Genomic DNA, 17419 nt, shown 5'->3' on the forward strand with positions numbered 1-17419 from the left:
CTGGTTCAAATCAATTATATCTGTATCTTTATTTCATTGAAGCATATATAAATATAGTTGGTAGTATATAAGTGAGTACAATTGTGAAGAGTGGTACTGTCAGCGCAATGGCTTTGAAGGCACTAGTAGTTCTTGGTGAGTACCTTTCTTTATTTTAAGACTTCCGCACTAAGAATTGCTCTTGTGTCGCGGGGACTTTTACAAACATAAAAATAACGGACAGACCCGAAATGACTATTTGTGAATCGCACATATAATTGTTCCGTTTTAGAATCGAACCAACGATCTCCCGACGCTATGGTAGTGGCGTGACCACTTTAACCACTGCGCCATGGCAGTCATTTACCTCAAATACAGTCAACTTTGGCGTCTTAACTTTGTCATGATAAATATGTATCTTTTTGGATTTAATTTTGAGTCCAAAATTGTTAGGAAACTTTCAGGATTTGTTATGAAATCATTAAAACTAATTTAGAAGGTCGCCAAGCCGTACTTTTGTAATAATCAGTACCAGAAGTCTACAATTTAGAAGATAAAGGAAGACTGACAGCAAACCACAGGAACCGACTAGAAACTATCAATTATTGACTGTGTGGCGCAGTGGTTAAGGTCGCCACGCCGCTACCATTGCGTCAGGAGGTCGTCGGTTCCATTGCCACGCGGAACAATTATTTGTGCGATCCACAAATAATTCTTTCAGGTCCGGTTGTACTTCGTGTCCGTTGTTTGTATGTTTGTAAAAGTATCCGCGACACAAGAGCAATTCTAAGTGCAGGAGTTGTCTTTAAAAAAACAGCTAATGCTCGAAAACCAGTAATATTCCTTGTAATGAGATAACTGATAAATATTATGTTAGTTGTGTAGGTCTGATAGACAGTCGCTACATATACAATACTGGTATTCAGCGGCATCCGTTGACTGGAGGCCGACTACAACATAGTTGGAATACTTAGTGCGGGAGTTGAGTTTTTATTGAGAAGAGAATGCTAATGTCTAAATTCTTGCAGCACTCATCACGTACACGGCTGCGGCGCCGTGGCGGTGTTACACCACCTGCGATGGCAGCACCGTCTGCTTCGGCGAGCAGGGGGCGCCTTGCATCAGTCCCCCGCAGATCTGTCTGTCTAGACCGTGCCCCCCATGCAATGGCCCAGCCACAGTCTACACCCCCTGCCAGTGCCCCTCGCCGTGCCCCCCACCTCCGTGCCCCCCTCCCCCGTGCCCTCCACCCCCGTGCCCCTGCCCATGCCCCCCTCCGCCCTGCTATTAAATGACGTTGCAAAAAAATCTGGATGAAATTGGTCAATAAATTTACATTTTTCGGTCTGATGATGATTTTTTGATTGAAACTTTTGAGAAATTAAAATTTATGTTTTGGTATCTAATATATGGTTATTTTTTTATTTTACTTTTTTATGTTTTCTTTAGTGTGAAAAGTCGCTTTATAGAAATTGAGTAGAGCTTCACCGGTATGTAAAAAGTCGGTCCCGGTTGTTGTCAATTAAGATAACAGTCGTTAAGCCACATCAAAGATTTTTTAATTATGAACAACTTTGACATTATTACATTAATTATACGATGATATATTATGTCGGGGAAAAAGTCTTTTCACATTATAGTATGTAGGAACTTGTAATAAAATCTCTTTGGCTTCAAGAATCACAAATGAGTACACGGTTCATTAGGTTTCTTTCAGTGAGCTCGTGAGGTACAATATCGAGCTTTTTTGTGTAGAGAAAAGATTTTATTACAAGTTCATACATACTATAATGCGAAAAGACTTTTTCCCCGACCTAATATATAACCATTATTTACCACTGTTGAAAATAAGTGTTCTCTTGAAATGAGAGAGGTGTTAAGCCTTGAGTCCACCAAGAGCTTTTGGGGAGTTTGCATACCTTTAAGAAATGCGATAAACAACTCTCAGGCATGCAAGGTTGCATCACGATGTTTTCCTTCACCGTTGGAACAAGTGATAGTTATTTCTAATACACACATAACTTGGAAAAGTCATTGGTGTGTTGCCTCGGGTTCGAACTGTCTACCACTTACGCCATTAAGCTATCATTGGCTGTTAACGATAAATTATTGAACAGAAATATTCAGGCGGGCTATGACGTATCTCAGTTCACAACTATTTGAAAACCACTATGCTGTACATTGTTTTTTCTCTTAGATTATAGTGATTAACACGTTACGTCAAAGCAGCAATGTACTGAATAGTGACCATCAATTTGACGTACACTAGTACTCAACTAAGATACTTAACGATCAGTGGGTGAAGCAACCGTTGGCGCGGTCATTCCATAGATGGGTGACCGCATAGTGATATTAGAACTAGACGTCTTAACTTAGAGCGTCTCCGTGCTTCGGAGGGCACGGAAATAGTCGGCCCCGGTTGTTGTCAATTAAGATAACAGTCGTTAAGCCACGTCAAAGGCTTGGCTTGAACAACTTTGACACTAGGTTGGCCACTAACCATACGATAGAATAGAAAACTAAGATATGTGATATTCTGGTTGTAAATCATTTAGATTTCATATTCCGACATAAACATTTGTCTAATAAATAGTTTGTAAGTACTTTACATAGATAAGCAGGAATTTTACAATTTATGCAGTCATTCAGCCGTATTGCGTGTGAGCTTGTAAAGTTGTTGAATTGTTAACATACCATACTGCGAAATGCATACCATATCTATACTAATCTATACTAATATTATAAAGCTGAAGAGTTTGTTTGTTTGAACGCGCTAATCTCAGGAACTACTGGTCCGATTTCAAAAATTCTTTCAGTGTGAGATAGTCTTGTAGCGGCTCGCTACATACAGCGACATCTACTGGAACCAGCGCGCAACCAACCATCACGCGCAGTGTGACTGACGTCACAAGTCCTGAATCGCGCTATCGAAGTTTGCACTGCAACTGACTATATATACAAGTTCCCGACTACAACAGTCGGGCAGCCTAGGCCCACCAGGCATGATCACCTCGCCTGCTCGGAGGATCCTCCCTTTGGTTGGAAAAACACTATCAACTCGTTCCTCCACAGTCTATTTTTCGAACGTTATTATTTTTGTAAAAGTGCGCTTCTCGCCATCAAACGTCAAACTTTGGGGAGTTTACTTGCAAAGGACACTAACTGTAATGTTTGTTTGTACAAAATAAATAAATAAAAATCTGTAATTGGACAGATCCATAGATAAAGATAAAAGGGTATCATCATCAGTGTAGTCTTTCTTCCAACTATGTTGTAGTCGGCTTCCAGTCTCACCGGATGCAGCTGAATACCAGTATTGTACATGCAGCGACTGTCTATCAGACCTCCACAACACAGTTACCTGACTTATAACATGATACTAAGTAAGACTGGTAGTTAGGATTTCAAGCTTCTGACTACTGGTAACGACTGTCAAAGATCTTCGAAAATGACACAATTAAACGTGCCTTTCGAAACACAGAGCTACTCGATATGTATAATACGGCCACCCATCCACAGACCAACCTTGTTAAGCGTAGCTTAACTTCAGTAATCGATCCGTGCGGCTGTTGTTAACTAAGCCACGAGGGCGTAACAGTAATAAATAAAACAACAAATTAATTTTGCGAAGTTCTCATCATACTGTTAAAGAAGTTCAGTGGTAGTTGCAGCGGTAGTGAGAGGAAGGAGAGCGGGTTCTGTGCTTGGTCTGGAATGCTGGTGGAACCCTCCGTGGAAGACTGAGGCCTGCACGATACTGATGATAGGAGGACTGTGAAAAAAAAAAGAAAAAATAATGTTCGTTTGTTTCGTCGCAAATATCTCAAGAACTGCTGATTCGGTATGGAAAATTAGTTTTGTTTTCATACATTTGCTGTCATTTTATATTGATACAGATATTTTTACTGACACTTAAATTTTATGTCAGACTTTTAATTATTTGATTTCTAAGTTTTTGAAACGAAATCGCAACATTGATCACTAGCGCAACTTGAGATTATTTTTGAGTAATTCAAAACACTTTTTTATCAAAGGAAACTATGTTTAGTGAGATTGTACTATATAAACTAGTACAACAATTATGATAAAATCTTACACAGTAGTAGATTATTTTATGAGAAAGGACGTTATTTTAAGAAGCAAATAAAAACTGTATGTTTGTCTCGAGCAACTCAAATGCTGATCTGATTTAGGTAGAATTAAACGGTTAAACAGACTTTACATACTTATAATATAAAATTACATAAGCTAAATTCTATCTCTCTTTCTATCTCGAAATTTTGGTAGAATTATAGGTTTCTATAGTCCAATATTATATTTCATGACTCGCGCAACTTCGCTTGCGTCACATAAGACAGAATGGGTCATATTTTCCCCCGTTTTTGTAACATTTTTCGTTGCTACTCCGCTCCTAATGGTCGTAGCGTGATGTTATATAGCTTAAAGCCTTCTTCATTAAATGGTCTATTCAACACAAAAATATTTTTTTAATGCTTGAGTTCCTGAGATTAGCGCGTTCAAACAAACAAACTCTTCAGCTTAATTATATTAGTTTAAATAAGACTACTTTTTAAAAAACAAGACTTTCCACTAACTTGTCAGACTATATGTTGACATAATAATAAATTATATAAGTAAAACATACCTGCTATGACACATAGTACAAAAATAACTTTGATTTTGTGCATCTTGTACGTGTTTTCTCCGCACCGGTTGATATTATTTTGATAAAATCTCTCTACTAAACTTATATTATAGAATTTAATATAGTTTATGTTAACACTGTAGAATCGATTTGTTTTGTTTTCATGCTTCATTAAGAATATATTTTAAACTAGTTTTTTAACGCGGCTTTACTCGCGTATAAAATTCAACTCATATTAAAGAAAGCAGTGATAGCCGAGTGGTATAAGTTGGTACCACGCAAGTGGTTGACGGTTCGGACAAGGCAACACACCAATGACTTTTCCAAGTTATGTGTGTATGAGAAAAAAATATCACTTGTTCCAACGGTGAAGGAAAACATCGTGATGCAACCTTGCATGCCTGAGAGTTGTTTAGAACAGTTCTTGAAGGTATGCAAAGTCCCCGCACTTGGTCAGCGTGGTGGACTCAAGGCTAACCCCTTCCCCTCGTTTCGGCGGAGACTCTTGCCCTGCAGTGGTACAGTAATGGTTTAAAAAAAATGTCCCACTGCTAGGTAAGGGTCTCCACCCAAATGAGGGAGGGGTTAGGCCTTGAGTTCACCGCGCAAGCCAAGTGCGGGTTGGGGACTTTGCATACCTTCAAGAAATGTGTTAAAGAACTCTCAAGTAGAACGTTTTAGGGGTTTTGGTAGGTTAAATTGTGAGTCCCGGCTGTCATTTTCAAAGATCTTTGTCAGTCGTTAACAGTAGTCAGAAGCTTGAAAGTCTGGCAACCAGTCTTAGTATCGTGTTATAAGTCAGGTAACTGTGTTGTGTAGGTCTGATAGACAGTCGCTGCATGTATAATACTGGTATTCAGCTGCATCCGATGAGACTGGAAGCCGACTACAACATAGTTGGAAGAAAGGCTAGACTGATGATGAGGTTTATATTAAAATTGCTTTAATAGATAAACAGAAATACTCTCGCATTTATAATGTTAGTAAGTATGAAAAATTTAATATTTTATTATAATACTAGCAGTGTGACAAAATATTTTAAAATCTTTGAGATAACAGGTATTTTTATTAAAATGACGCAACTCTTACGTTTAAGCGTATCTTATTTTAAAATTGTATTTACAATCTTTACATCATGTTATCCCCGAAGGTGTAAGCAGAGAAATTTCAGCTGCACGTTTGTCGCAGTGGTTAACGTGGTCACCTCGCCGCAATAACCGTAGCGCCGCGTGTGGTGACTTCCACCCGGGACAGATATTAGTGTGATGAGCACGAGTATCTGTTCTGACCTTGTTAATGTATCTATATAAGTATGTATTTACAAGTATATAAGTATGTTTATCAGTTATTTGGTTACAGTACAAGCTCTGCTTAGTTTGTAATCAAATGACCGTGTGTGAGTTGTCCAATGATATTTATTTATTATAATTTGAATGTAAGTAATCGCTTTTTTCTCCAACTTGTATCTTCATCTTAGTTAAGGCATTTCGTCGTAATTTACCTCTTAACGCCTCTAAAGTCTTTACTTTTATTGCTCATTGCTCAAGCGAAAGACGATTATATTTAAAACTGTGTTTTATTTTAAAGGTTAACGATCAAAATTATACTTCTGAAGAGAGTGTTGTATGCGCAGTTCGCGGCTGGAGGTATACAACATACAGAATGTATAACATCAGTGACTCGGCTTATACAGCTGACGGTGACCTGTTTGATACAGATAGATACTTTATTTTACTTTATTTACCCTACCCGTGTAAATCCCGATCCGGGATAAAAAGTAACCTATGTGTTATTCTGGGTCTTCAGCTACCTGTATACCAAATTTCATCGTTATCGGTTCAGTAGTATTTGTGTGAAAAGGTAACAAACATACATACTTGCAAACTTTCGCATTTATAACATTAGTAGGATAATCTAGAAAAATCTTGTATACTAAGGCTCTCTCTCTCCTAAGATTTACTATCTATTAGGTCGGGGAAAAGTCTTTTCACATTATAGTATGTATGAACTTGTAATAAAAACTCCTTGACTTCAAGAATCACAAATGTGTACACGGTTCATTAGGTTTCTTTCAGTGAGCTCGTGAGGTACACAAATATCGAGCTTTTTTGTGTAGAGAAAAGTTTTATTAGAAGTTCATACATACTATAATGCGAAAATACTTTTTACCCGACCTAATATTAGTGGGATAATCTAGAAAAATCTGGCATACTAAGGCTCTCTCTACTAAGATTTACAATCTATTTAAACTCCTATTCACTCACTAATGATTTAAACAAAAGGCCTCCATTTTAAATAATAAGTAACAAAATAAACGAGACATTTAACTTGCAGTATAGACTTTGTTTTAATTAAAAACTTTTGCTTTCAGTCGCAAAAATAACTAGAACCAATGATGCTCAAAGTTGTCCATTTGGAAATACTTTTTTAACAGTCTGTCTCTCTGTCTAGGGGCACGAGACGAACCAAACGAAGCGCAAGGATTCTACCTACCATTCACCGAAGCACTTCGTCGAATTTAAAAATTTCTTAACTCCGGTTTGGATTACATACATACACAATATCACGCCTTTTTCCCATAGGGATAGGCAAAGACCAGAGAACGTCACTTGGTACGATCCTTACAAACTTCTCTTGCTTCATTCACATACATACATGTTGTTACACAGGACCGTCGGTTACAGTCTTTTCTTTCAAGAAATCGTATTATACCAGAATAATGTTAGTAGTACTCGTAATCGGCGATCTTTTATGACAAGATGTATGTGTGTGAATGAAGCGAGGGAAGTTTGTAAGGATCCCTGCTACTCTTATGAAAACAAGGATTTATGTTTGTATGTAAGTAAAAATAATTTCCGAAATATGATTTCAGCGATCGTTTTATAAAATAAATAAATAAATATTGGACAACTCACACACGGTCATTTGATTACAAACTAAGCAGAGCTTGTACTGCAACCAAATAACTGATAAACATACTTATATACTTGTAAATACATACTTATATAGATACATTAACAACCAGGCTCAGAACAGATACTCACCACACAATCTGAGTTCGGTTCATCGCAATAGACAGTCGCTGCATGTACAATACTGGTATTCAGCTGCATCCGGTGAGACTGGAAGCCGACTACAACATAGAAAGAAAGGCTAGACTGATGGTTCAAAAGTATATTGTAGTTAAAACAAGGGTTTTTACCACCCTTAGTTAACTAGTAGCGTGTTAACAACCAATAAATAAATTGTAAAAGCAGTCAGTTGTAGTTTTAAACTACAGTAAGAAAAGGATAGCACTATATACATTGTATAGCGGTCTCTCTTTCACTCACAGTCTTATTTGAATCGGTGTTGTACGGTAATTGATTAAAGACTAGATTTATTATTAGTATTTGTATTTAGGTTTAGACTTAGGTAATTGCAATACCTGGATTATTTGGTTGAAACCTTTTTTTAAAAGACAACTCCCGCACTAAGAATTGCTCTCGTGTCGCGGGGACTTTTACAAATATACAAACAACGGACACAAAGTACAACCAGATCCGAAACAACTATTTGTGGATTGTACTTATAATTGTTTCGTGAGAGAATCGAACCCATGATCTCCCAACACAATAATACTGGCGTGGCGACCTTAACCACTGCGCCTGCTTTCTCTACTTATATGCAAAAATATACAAAGCAGGCGCGACTGTCAATCTATATGTACCCTTTTTGAAGCTAAACTACTGAACCAATTTGGATGTAATTTATCAAAAAGATAGCTTACAACTCGAGGTCTTATATTTCCTAATTTTTATTCAAAAATCCACCCCTAAGGCACTAAAATAGGGGATGAAACCAAAAAAAAACTTCCAATATTTTGAGAACCACAGCCAGTCCATTGAATGAAATAAAAGTACTTCATTCTGAATGAACGAATGAATGAGTGAATGAAGAAACTTTCCTGAAAGTTCTTTCACAATAAATTTAATTTAATTCAGTGTAGTATCTTTGCTTCACGCTTGAAATGAGTTATGAGATAAGCAGGACTTTTTAGACTACTGTCTGAGCGGTAGTGTACGACTGCTGTAAAAGTCTCGGGTTCGAATCCTGGATCGGGTCTTTTCGGAGATTTTCTTCTTCTTGTCGTATGGTTAGTGGTCAACCTAGTGTCAAAGTTGTTCAAGCCGCCCGAAGGTTTTGACGTGGCTTAACGACTGTTATCTTAGTAGACAACAACCGGGGCCGACTTTTAACGTGCCCTCCGAAGCACGGAGACGCTCAGTTCAAATACCACTATGCGGTCACCCATCTATGGAATGACCGCGCCAAGGTTTGCTTGACCCACAGATCGTTTACCGACCGGTGAGCGCAACTGGCTACGGAAGAATTGATTGAGAAGAATAACGGAAAAACCAGCCAAGTCGGAATCGCGCATTTTGTTATAACCCAGTTAAATATTTATTTTATTCTGGTTTTCAGTACTTGTTGTTATAGCGACAAAAGATTTTTTTTTAAAGACAACTCCCGCTCTAAGAATTGCTCTTGTGTCGCGGGGACTTTTACAAACATATAAACAACGGACACAAAGCACAACCAAACACGAAACAATTATTTGTGGATCGCACAAATAATAATTGTCCCGTGTGGGAATAGGACCCACGACCTCCGGATGCAATGGTTTGCGGCGGGGCGACCTAAACCACTGCGCCACGGAGGCAGTCAAATACATCATCTGTGAAAACCTCAACTATCTGACTATCACAAACCCACACACAAACATGCACACTACCAGAGATAGAACCGTTACCTAATTTATTGATACCGGCTAACTTTACAACTAGGTATATTTAATATTTTTCTTTATTTTCTGTACCCCCTAAAAAAATAATGTATTTGCTAACAGATTATACAATACGTACCTACATGTGAAGAAGGAGCGACGTCTCCTGGCACAGGCATTAATATGCCTAAAAGGAGATGTCTTCACCACATAATCTAAATATTGTATTTAACCAAATAAAAGATTTTTATTATTATTATTTTTTTATCACGGTTCATGAGATACAGCCTGGAGACAAACAGACAGCGAGGTCCCGTTTTAACACTTAGATAAGGTTTCGAAACCTTAACTTTTATACCCGAGCCGGGACTCGAACCTGAGGCCCTCTTGCCAGTTGTTATGTACATAAATATATTTTAAATCCTGTATAATTATCAAAACAAAAGTTTTCAAGAACTCATCACAAAGTGTTTAAGAATGCAAATAGCAAAACTTTGCAAACTCAGATCAAAATGTTACTTGAAGTGTATTTCGGGAAGAATGGACGCGCATACTAATGGAAACGTTTATATTTCCTGTTTGGATGGACCGATTTTGATGAAACTTTGCTTCATTTGTAGGTTAGGAATTGAGCCTTTTTATTGTTAAGTTTGGTTAAGATCTGTGTAGTAGTTTTTGAGCTATGAGTAATTAAAAATGGTTAAAAAATGGTTAATTTTGAAAAACGTTTATGTTTAGTTGAACCGATCTTGATGAAACTTTGTTTTTTTTGTAGTTTAAGAAATAAGCTTTTTTACTGCAAAGATAAATGTATTGATTTTTAGTCATAAGTGATCAAATAAATGCTGTATAAAAAACGTTTATGTTTCCCAATTTGTTGTACCAATTTTAATGAAACTTAGCTTCATTTGTAGGTTAAAATATGAACTTTTTTAATGTAAAGTTTGGTTTCAATAGGTGTAGTTTTCGAGTAATGAGTGAATAAACAAATATTTTAATAGTACTGGTTGGTTGCGTACACAATTTTGAAGAAAAATATTTCCTGTTTTGTCAGAAATTTTGAGAAACTTGTCTGTAAAAGAACTTTATAACAATGTATTTTTCCTTTTGTTGCAGGTTATAAAAGAAAAACAATATACAAACTGGATTTAAACGAGAGGTAAGATTTAAGTGCTAGTTTCACATCTTAAAAATAACTGCCAGATACCTTATCTACTAGATAACTTTGTGTTAAGGTCACCACGCTGCTACCATTGCGTCAGGAGGTCGTGGGTTCGATTCCCACACAGTTATTTGTGCGATCCACAAGTAATTGTTTCGGGTGCGGTTGTACTTTGTGTCCGCTGTTTGTATGTTTGTAAAAGTCCCCGCGACACAAGAGCAATTCTTAGTGCGGGAGTTATCTTTTAAAAAAAACATAGACAGAAAATTATGGAAACAGATGTCAATATTCCATTTGATGTGATAGCTGATAAATATTATATTAGTTGGAGTATCGTGTTATAAGTCAGGTAACTGTGTTGTGTAGGTCTGATAGACAGTCGCTGCATGTACAATACTGGTATTCAGCTGTATCCGGTGAGACTGGAAGCCGACTACAACATAGTTGGAAGAAAGACTAGACTGATGATGATTTATATTAATCGTTCATGCTAATTCTCTCTATTAAGAGGTTAATAAGGGGATGAACTACTAAAATTACTAATTTCAACCCTTTTCAAATCATTTTACAACAAATACATTCGTAATCAAATTGTATTTGTGAATACAAAAAAAGATTTAATTCCCAATTATAATCTCATTATTCCACCCTTCTGAATGAAACAGGGGTGGGAAGTTTAGACCAGTTGACTGGTACCCTTCGAAGCGAGTTAACGCGTTGAGAAAAATATTTTTGTAGAAAAAAAAATTGTGTTTTTTTTTCGTAATTTTTTTTATTTAAATGTAGTTTTTTTACAAAAAATTTATTCTGTTTTTACTTGATGAAAAATAGTGCGTTTTTTTACGTAAAATTTTTACTTAAATGTAGTTTTTTTACAAAAAAATAAGACTGTTTTTTAAGTGTACGTGTGTGTGATAAATAATGATTTTTTGTGACAAAATGTGTTTTATAAATTTTAATAAAAATATAGTGTAAGTGTGTTAAAATAAGTGACCAAAAAAATCTGCAAGTGAAAAATTCTTTTTTACTAATTTTGATAATACATATATAAAATCACGCCGTCTTCCCATAGGGGTAGGCAGAGACCAAAGAATCCTCTAAGAACTTTGACACTAGGTTGACCACTAACCATACGAAAGACTAAAATAAATTACATTTTATAATTAAAATAAGACATTAAATTAATTGCTTTAAAAAGTAACTAATGATATCTTTTTAATTAATTCGTGACAGTGTCAGACCGTGTTTTGAATTTTAAATTAATATTTTAATTAAAACATTAAATTGTGTTTATGTTTAAAAAGTTTTTTTTTTTTCTTTTAAACGTGTTGTGTAAAAGATTATTGTGCTATGGATTTTAATAATGGACTTTTCTGATCAAAGTTTTTGTGGGTATGTATTAATTACTTTTTAATTTGTATGTATTTAGAGGCGCCCATAGCCAGTTGCGCTCACCGGTCGGTAAACGATCTGTGGGTTAAGCAACTTTGGCGCGGTCATTCCATAGATGGGTGACCGCATAGTGGTATTTGAACTGGGCGTCTACGTGCTTGGGAAGGCATGTAAAAAGTCGTAAATTAAGATAACAGTCGTTAAGCCACGTCAAAGGCCATCGGGCGGCTTGAACAACTTTGACACTAGGTTGACCACTAACCATACGATGAAGGACCTTTGTTCAAAAAAATTTAATGAATACATAGATTTAATTTATGATATGACCTATGTGTGTTCGGTAGTGTTGATAGCAGCTCCTTACATCATCAATGATTTACATGTAACATATATAAAATCAGGCCTTTTCCCTATAGGGGTAGTCAGAGACCAGAGAACGTCACTTGGTACGATCCTTACAAACTTCCCTTGCTTCATTCACATACATACATACATGTTGTCATACAGGACCGTCGGTTACGAACACCTGACCTTTTTACAACACATTAATAGTGTCAAGAAAGTCCTGCACAGGCCGGTTTGAATGAAACTGGCCGCTGTAACCGAATATCAGCCACTAAACCACAATGAAAAGACATATTTGACGTTTAAAATTTCCCATACATTCTTTTCAAAGAGCGCTTTATTGATGCGACCATAACTCCGAAGGAACCCGAAGTTTGCCGGACATTGCCGAACGGGTTGAAATTTACGGCGCCTCGGAATTTGATATTAAACTCTTTAATTGATAACTGACGTAAGAATGCCTTGAAAACGGTAATAACTTTTCAAATTCGACCGCCTCCGTGGCGCAGTGGTTCAGGTCAGGCCACTACTATTGCGTCGAGTCGAGAGGTCGTGGGTTCGATTCCCACACGGAACAATTATTTGTGCGATCCACGAATAATTGTTTCGGGTCTGGTTGTACTTTGTGTCCGTTGTTTGTATGTTTGTAAAAGTCCTCATGATACAAGTGGAATTCGTAGTGCAAGAGGTGCCTTTATAGAAAAAAAAATGTCGACTATTTTCATAGCAATACTTATACTCGCTTTGTCCACATCTTATCGTATGGTTAGTGGTCAACCTAGTGTCAAAGTTGTTCAAGCCGCAGCCTTTGACGTGGCTTAACGACTGTTATCTTAGTAGACAACAACCGGGACCGACTTTTTACGTGCATTCTGAAGCAAATTTTTCGTATCCATGGTTTGTGAAAAGGTTGTTTTATGCATGGATGATCATATTATACATATCGAGTTACTTTATGTTTTGGTTGGCACGTTAAATTGTGGGTCCCGGCTGACATTTTCCAAGATCTTTGACAGTCGTTAACAGTAGTCAGAAGCTTGAAAGTGTGACAAGCAGTCTTAGTATCGTGTTATAAGTCAGGTAACTGTGTTGTGGAGGTCTGATAGACAGTCGCTGCATGTACAATACTGGTATTCAGCTGCATCCGGTGAGACTGGAAGCTGACTACAACATAGTTGGAAGAAAGACTAGACTGTAGTTAGATATTGAAGTATTTAAGCGGTATATTCTGTGACGCAGTTTCCAATATGGTGATGGAATATGCTTGTAAGATGACTAGGGCTGTGCTAGTATAGCAAGGAATAACTAACACAAGAGAAAGGGGCCATATGAAGTACTAGCTGACCCGCGCAACTTCGCTTGCGTCACATAAGAGAGAATGGATCATAATTGTCCCCGTTTTTGTAACATTTTTTACTGGTACTCTGCTCTTGTTGGTCGTAGCGTGATGATATATAGCGTATAGTCTTCCTCGGTAAATGAGCTATCCAACAGTAAAATAATTTTTCAATTAGTACCTACTAGTAGTTCCGGAAATTAGCGCGTTCAAACAAAGAAACTCGCTTTATAATATTAGTATAGATAAATATATATTGAGGCCTTGTAATAAAATGATATCGATGATTTATAAATAAAATATCGTTACAACTATTTAGCAGCTTTTCTCATTGGCGCTATCTTCCGAACTGGCGGTAAATTCACTCTCTGTATCATTGACTATCATAAGTGTCAGTATTTGACCTATATGAACAAATGTTTTTTTTTTTATTCCTACGTTTTGATCGCAACTCCAAAATGAAATAACTCACATCTACATTTTGGCAAAAATCAATAATTTTAGTACAACATATTCAAAGTGACAACCCTATAAGATAGCGGGCTAAATTGAAAATGGCTGACACAGCCGTGATTAAATACGACACAAACATCAATCTTATATCATAATCGATGCACTAGCGTATTTCCTGCGGCTTCCCTCGCATATACAGCGGTTTTATAACAACTTTACGACTCCGTGGCGCAGTGGTTTAGGTCACCACGCCGCTACCATTGCGTCGGGAAAGTTCGGTTCCCACACGGGACAATTAATTATTTGTGCGATCCACAAATAGCTGTTTCGGGACAAGTTGTACTTTGTGTCCGTTGTTTGTATGTTTGTAAAAGTCCCCGCGACACAAGAGCTATTCTTAGTGCGGGAGTTGTCTTTAAAAAAATACAAACGACAATTGCTATGTATAGGGTGTTTACAAAAGACAATTGTCATATACAGGGTGATGTACAATTGAGCGTTACTAACCAGTATCGTTATCGGGCCGGTCCCATCACGTGTCGGGCTCGTGTCGGGCACGTGTCGGACACGTGTCGAGTTATACCGATATGTAAGGGTGGGAAAAAGGTCGGATCTTTTGATGTTTAGTGTGTGACCGTTGATTGTGTCGCGAGTTCGGTGCTCGGGTAGGGAGATTTTTTTTTGGTTTTTTGTTATTGGATGTAAAGATTAAAAGAAAATGTTTAGTCTTTGATTATTACTATTGCATTGTTGGGATAGGAAAAAACTTTTTTATTATATTTTTCATAGTGATAAGGATTTTTCTTTAATTTAATTAACGTCACTCAAAGTGTTTTTAGTTTAAAATAAGGATTTTGACTGTTACACTGCCTCCGTGGTGCAGGGGTTAAGATCACCACGCCGCTACCAATACATCGGGAAGACATAAGTTCGAATCCAACCCGAAACAAATCTTAGTGTGATGAGTATCTGTTCTGAGCCTGGTTGTTAATGTATCTATATAGGTATGTATGTACAAGTATACCTATGTATAAGTATGTTTATCAGTTATTTAGTTATAGTACAAGCTCTACTTAATTTGTAATCAAATGACCGTGTGTGAGTTGTACAATGATATTTATTATTTATTCGCTAGCTGACCCGCACAACTTCGCTTGCGTCACATAAGAGATAATCATAATTTCCCCGTTTTTGTAACATTTTTCGTTGCTACGCCGCCCCTAATGGTCGTAGCATGATGTTATATAGCCTGAAGCCTTTTTCTATAAATGTTCTATTCAACTCAAAAATATTTTTCAATTCGAACCAGTAGTTTCTGAGATTTGCGCGTTCAAACAAACTACCTCTTCAGCTTCATAATCTAATATATAATATTCTCGCATCACAGTTTTCGTTGCCATACTCCTCCGAAACGGCTTGACGGATTCTCATGAAATTTTGTGAGCATATTGGCTAGGTCTGAGAATCGGCCAACATCTATTTTTCATACACCTAAGTGACACATTTTTTTATATGGCAGAACAACGTCTGCCGGGTATTAGTACCTATAGATACTCTCAAATTTTCGCATTTTTAGTAAAGTCTAGCATTACTCATTCAATATGTTCTTATACCATAAGCGTGAAGGTACCATTACTACATTCCCTGGACGGCCATTCCTCCCCTAATTACAACCCCTAGCTAGGCGTCCCCTTACGCGTGTGTAACATAAATCATTATCTATAAGTATTTGATATTGGTAAAAGTACAAATGTCTCTGTGGTTTGGCGATGAGGTCGTGGAATCGATTCTTGGGTCGGGCAGACGATTATTGTATTATTTTTTTATAATATCGCACTAATAATACAATGGTGCAGGAACTCAAAATACATCGACACAACTTCAACTAGATTTAACACTATAACCATAACGTATTTCATTTATTTATTAGTAACAAAATAATATTTTATTTTATTTTTAAAACACACAGAGCATTTAGTTTTTGTACCCATAATAGGGAGTTATAAACATTAATAAACAAGTTATTCGTTGATTGCGATAAAAGTTGTATTTTGAGTTACAGCACTTTTGTATTATTAGTGCGATGCGAAGATGTAATGTTGAGAAAATAACTATAAATAAAAAAAATTAAAAGCCCCCATTCTGTTCAATTTTTTTTTTCATATTTTTCATAGATTGGCTAGTTGGGTACTTTTTAACGGCTCAACCGATTTACATCAAACATGTCTAAGAACACTTGCACATAAGTAACCTTTAATACAAAAAATAAACTAAATTGAAATCACTGCATCCATTCGGGAGTTATGATGCCACAAACAGACAGACACACACAGAGACAGACAGACACGTCAAACTTATAAGACCTCTCTTTTTGCGTCGGGGGTTAAAAATGCTTCTCGACATCGCCGCGTCTGAATAAAAAAAGAACAACTGCAGTTTATTTAAACTGTCATGAACTTAAACGCTATTGAATAGATAAACCACCGCTAAATGTACCTCAGAAACCGGGGGTTAGGGAAGTTACTTAACTCACTGATCGTTTATCGACTATTGAGTAGTGTATCTTAACGCTTGTGTCTTGTGTCGTAGGCAGAACAGTCACGTACTGTAATGAATTTAACTGATCCTCTCTTGAAGTGGATCCAGTGGTTTAATGTAATCAATGGAGCTATGAAACTAGCGGTAACTGTAATAGCGGTTTATAAATAAATGTTTTGAGGTAACCTTCATTTTCTTTCGCTAATTAAATTTTAACGTCCTCCAAGGCGCAGTGGTTCTGGTGGCCGTGGGTTCGATTCTCACACGAAACTGAAGACCAAATAATGAAGAATGTTAACTAATTTTGATTATTAGCACTCCATATTCTCTGTTAAAAATAAAAAATGCTCGTGAAAGAATTACTTCGATACGTCAATTAGTTTCCGATTTATAAGTAAAACAAGTTGTAACCGCACGGTGACGGTGTGACGTCATTGTACAACTGTTAGCGGGACTCGATATTTTTCGAAACTTTGAATGCTTATAAAATCAAAACTACTTGGTATTTTTGACTAAAACAAAAACTGGATTTACTGAGTCACAATTAAAAGCGATTTGGCATACCTAACATTCTTTATTGTTTCGATGCTGGTTGTGGTTTATGTCCGTTGTTTGTATGTTTGTAAAACTCCAATACAAGATCAATTGTTAGTGCAGGTATGTCTTTTTTAAACTCTAAAAAAACCGCTCTTCACTCCGCTCATAGCCCCGCTGTCTTCCTAGCCTCAATTTAATTTGCCCCATCAAAGTAATAATCAATTTATAGTCGGTACATCGTGGTTGTTTTACAAATGTTCTGTATTT

At 36.8% G+C, this 17419-nt stretch overlaps 2 protein-coding genes and 1 long non-coding RNA gene across 4 annotated transcripts in view; 2 read left to right on the forward strand and 1 right to left on the reverse strand.

The window, feature by feature from the left end:
• LOC142985440 (lachesin-like) overlaps positions 1-17419 on the forward strand; it is a 102248-nt gene that overhangs the window by 58214 nt on the left and 26615 nt on the right. For both annotated transcript variants that reach the window (XM_076133628.1, XM_076133629.1), the window contains one exon: positions 10506-10548. The gene's annotated coding sequence lies outside the window, so the exon portion shown is untranslated. The remainder of the gene's footprint in view (positions 1-10505; positions 10549-17419) is intronic.
• On the forward strand, positions 19-1387 carry LOC142985501 (uncharacterized). The gene is made up of 2 exons (XM_076133711.1): positions 19-135; positions 1008-1387. Exons 1-2 carry the CDS (start codon positions 108-110, stop codon positions 1268-1270), a joined length of 291 nt encoding a protein of 96 aa, XP_075989826.1. The 5' UTR covers positions 19-107; the 3' UTR covers positions 1271-1387.
• LOC142985368 (uncharacterized) lies at positions 3601-4716 on the reverse strand. Its single transcript, XR_012960205.1, has 2 exons — positions 4625-4716; positions 3601-3751 (listed from the first exon to the last, which is right to left on the reverse strand). It is a non-coding gene; the product is annotated as an uncharacterized LOC142985368 (long non-coding RNA).

The sequence above is a fragment of the Anticarsia gemmatalis genome, chromosome 30 (genome assembly GCF_050436995.1).
Source record: "Anticarsia gemmatalis isolate Benzon Research Colony breed Stoneville strain chromosome 30, ilAntGemm2 primary, whole genome shotgun sequence".
Classification (NCBI taxonomy): domain Eukaryota; kingdom Metazoa; phylum Arthropoda; class Insecta; order Lepidoptera; family Erebidae; genus Anticarsia; species Anticarsia gemmatalis.

Bases quoted from the DNA above. Each gene is read 5' to 3' on its own strand.
- LOC142985501 (XM_076133711.1), top strand. From the start codon at position 108: ATGGCTTTGAAGGCACTAGTAGTTCTTG. The intron at 136-1,007 runs GTGAGTACCTTT...AAATTCTTGCAG, and splicing joins GAAGGCACTAGTAGTTCTTG to CACTCATCACGTACACGGCT.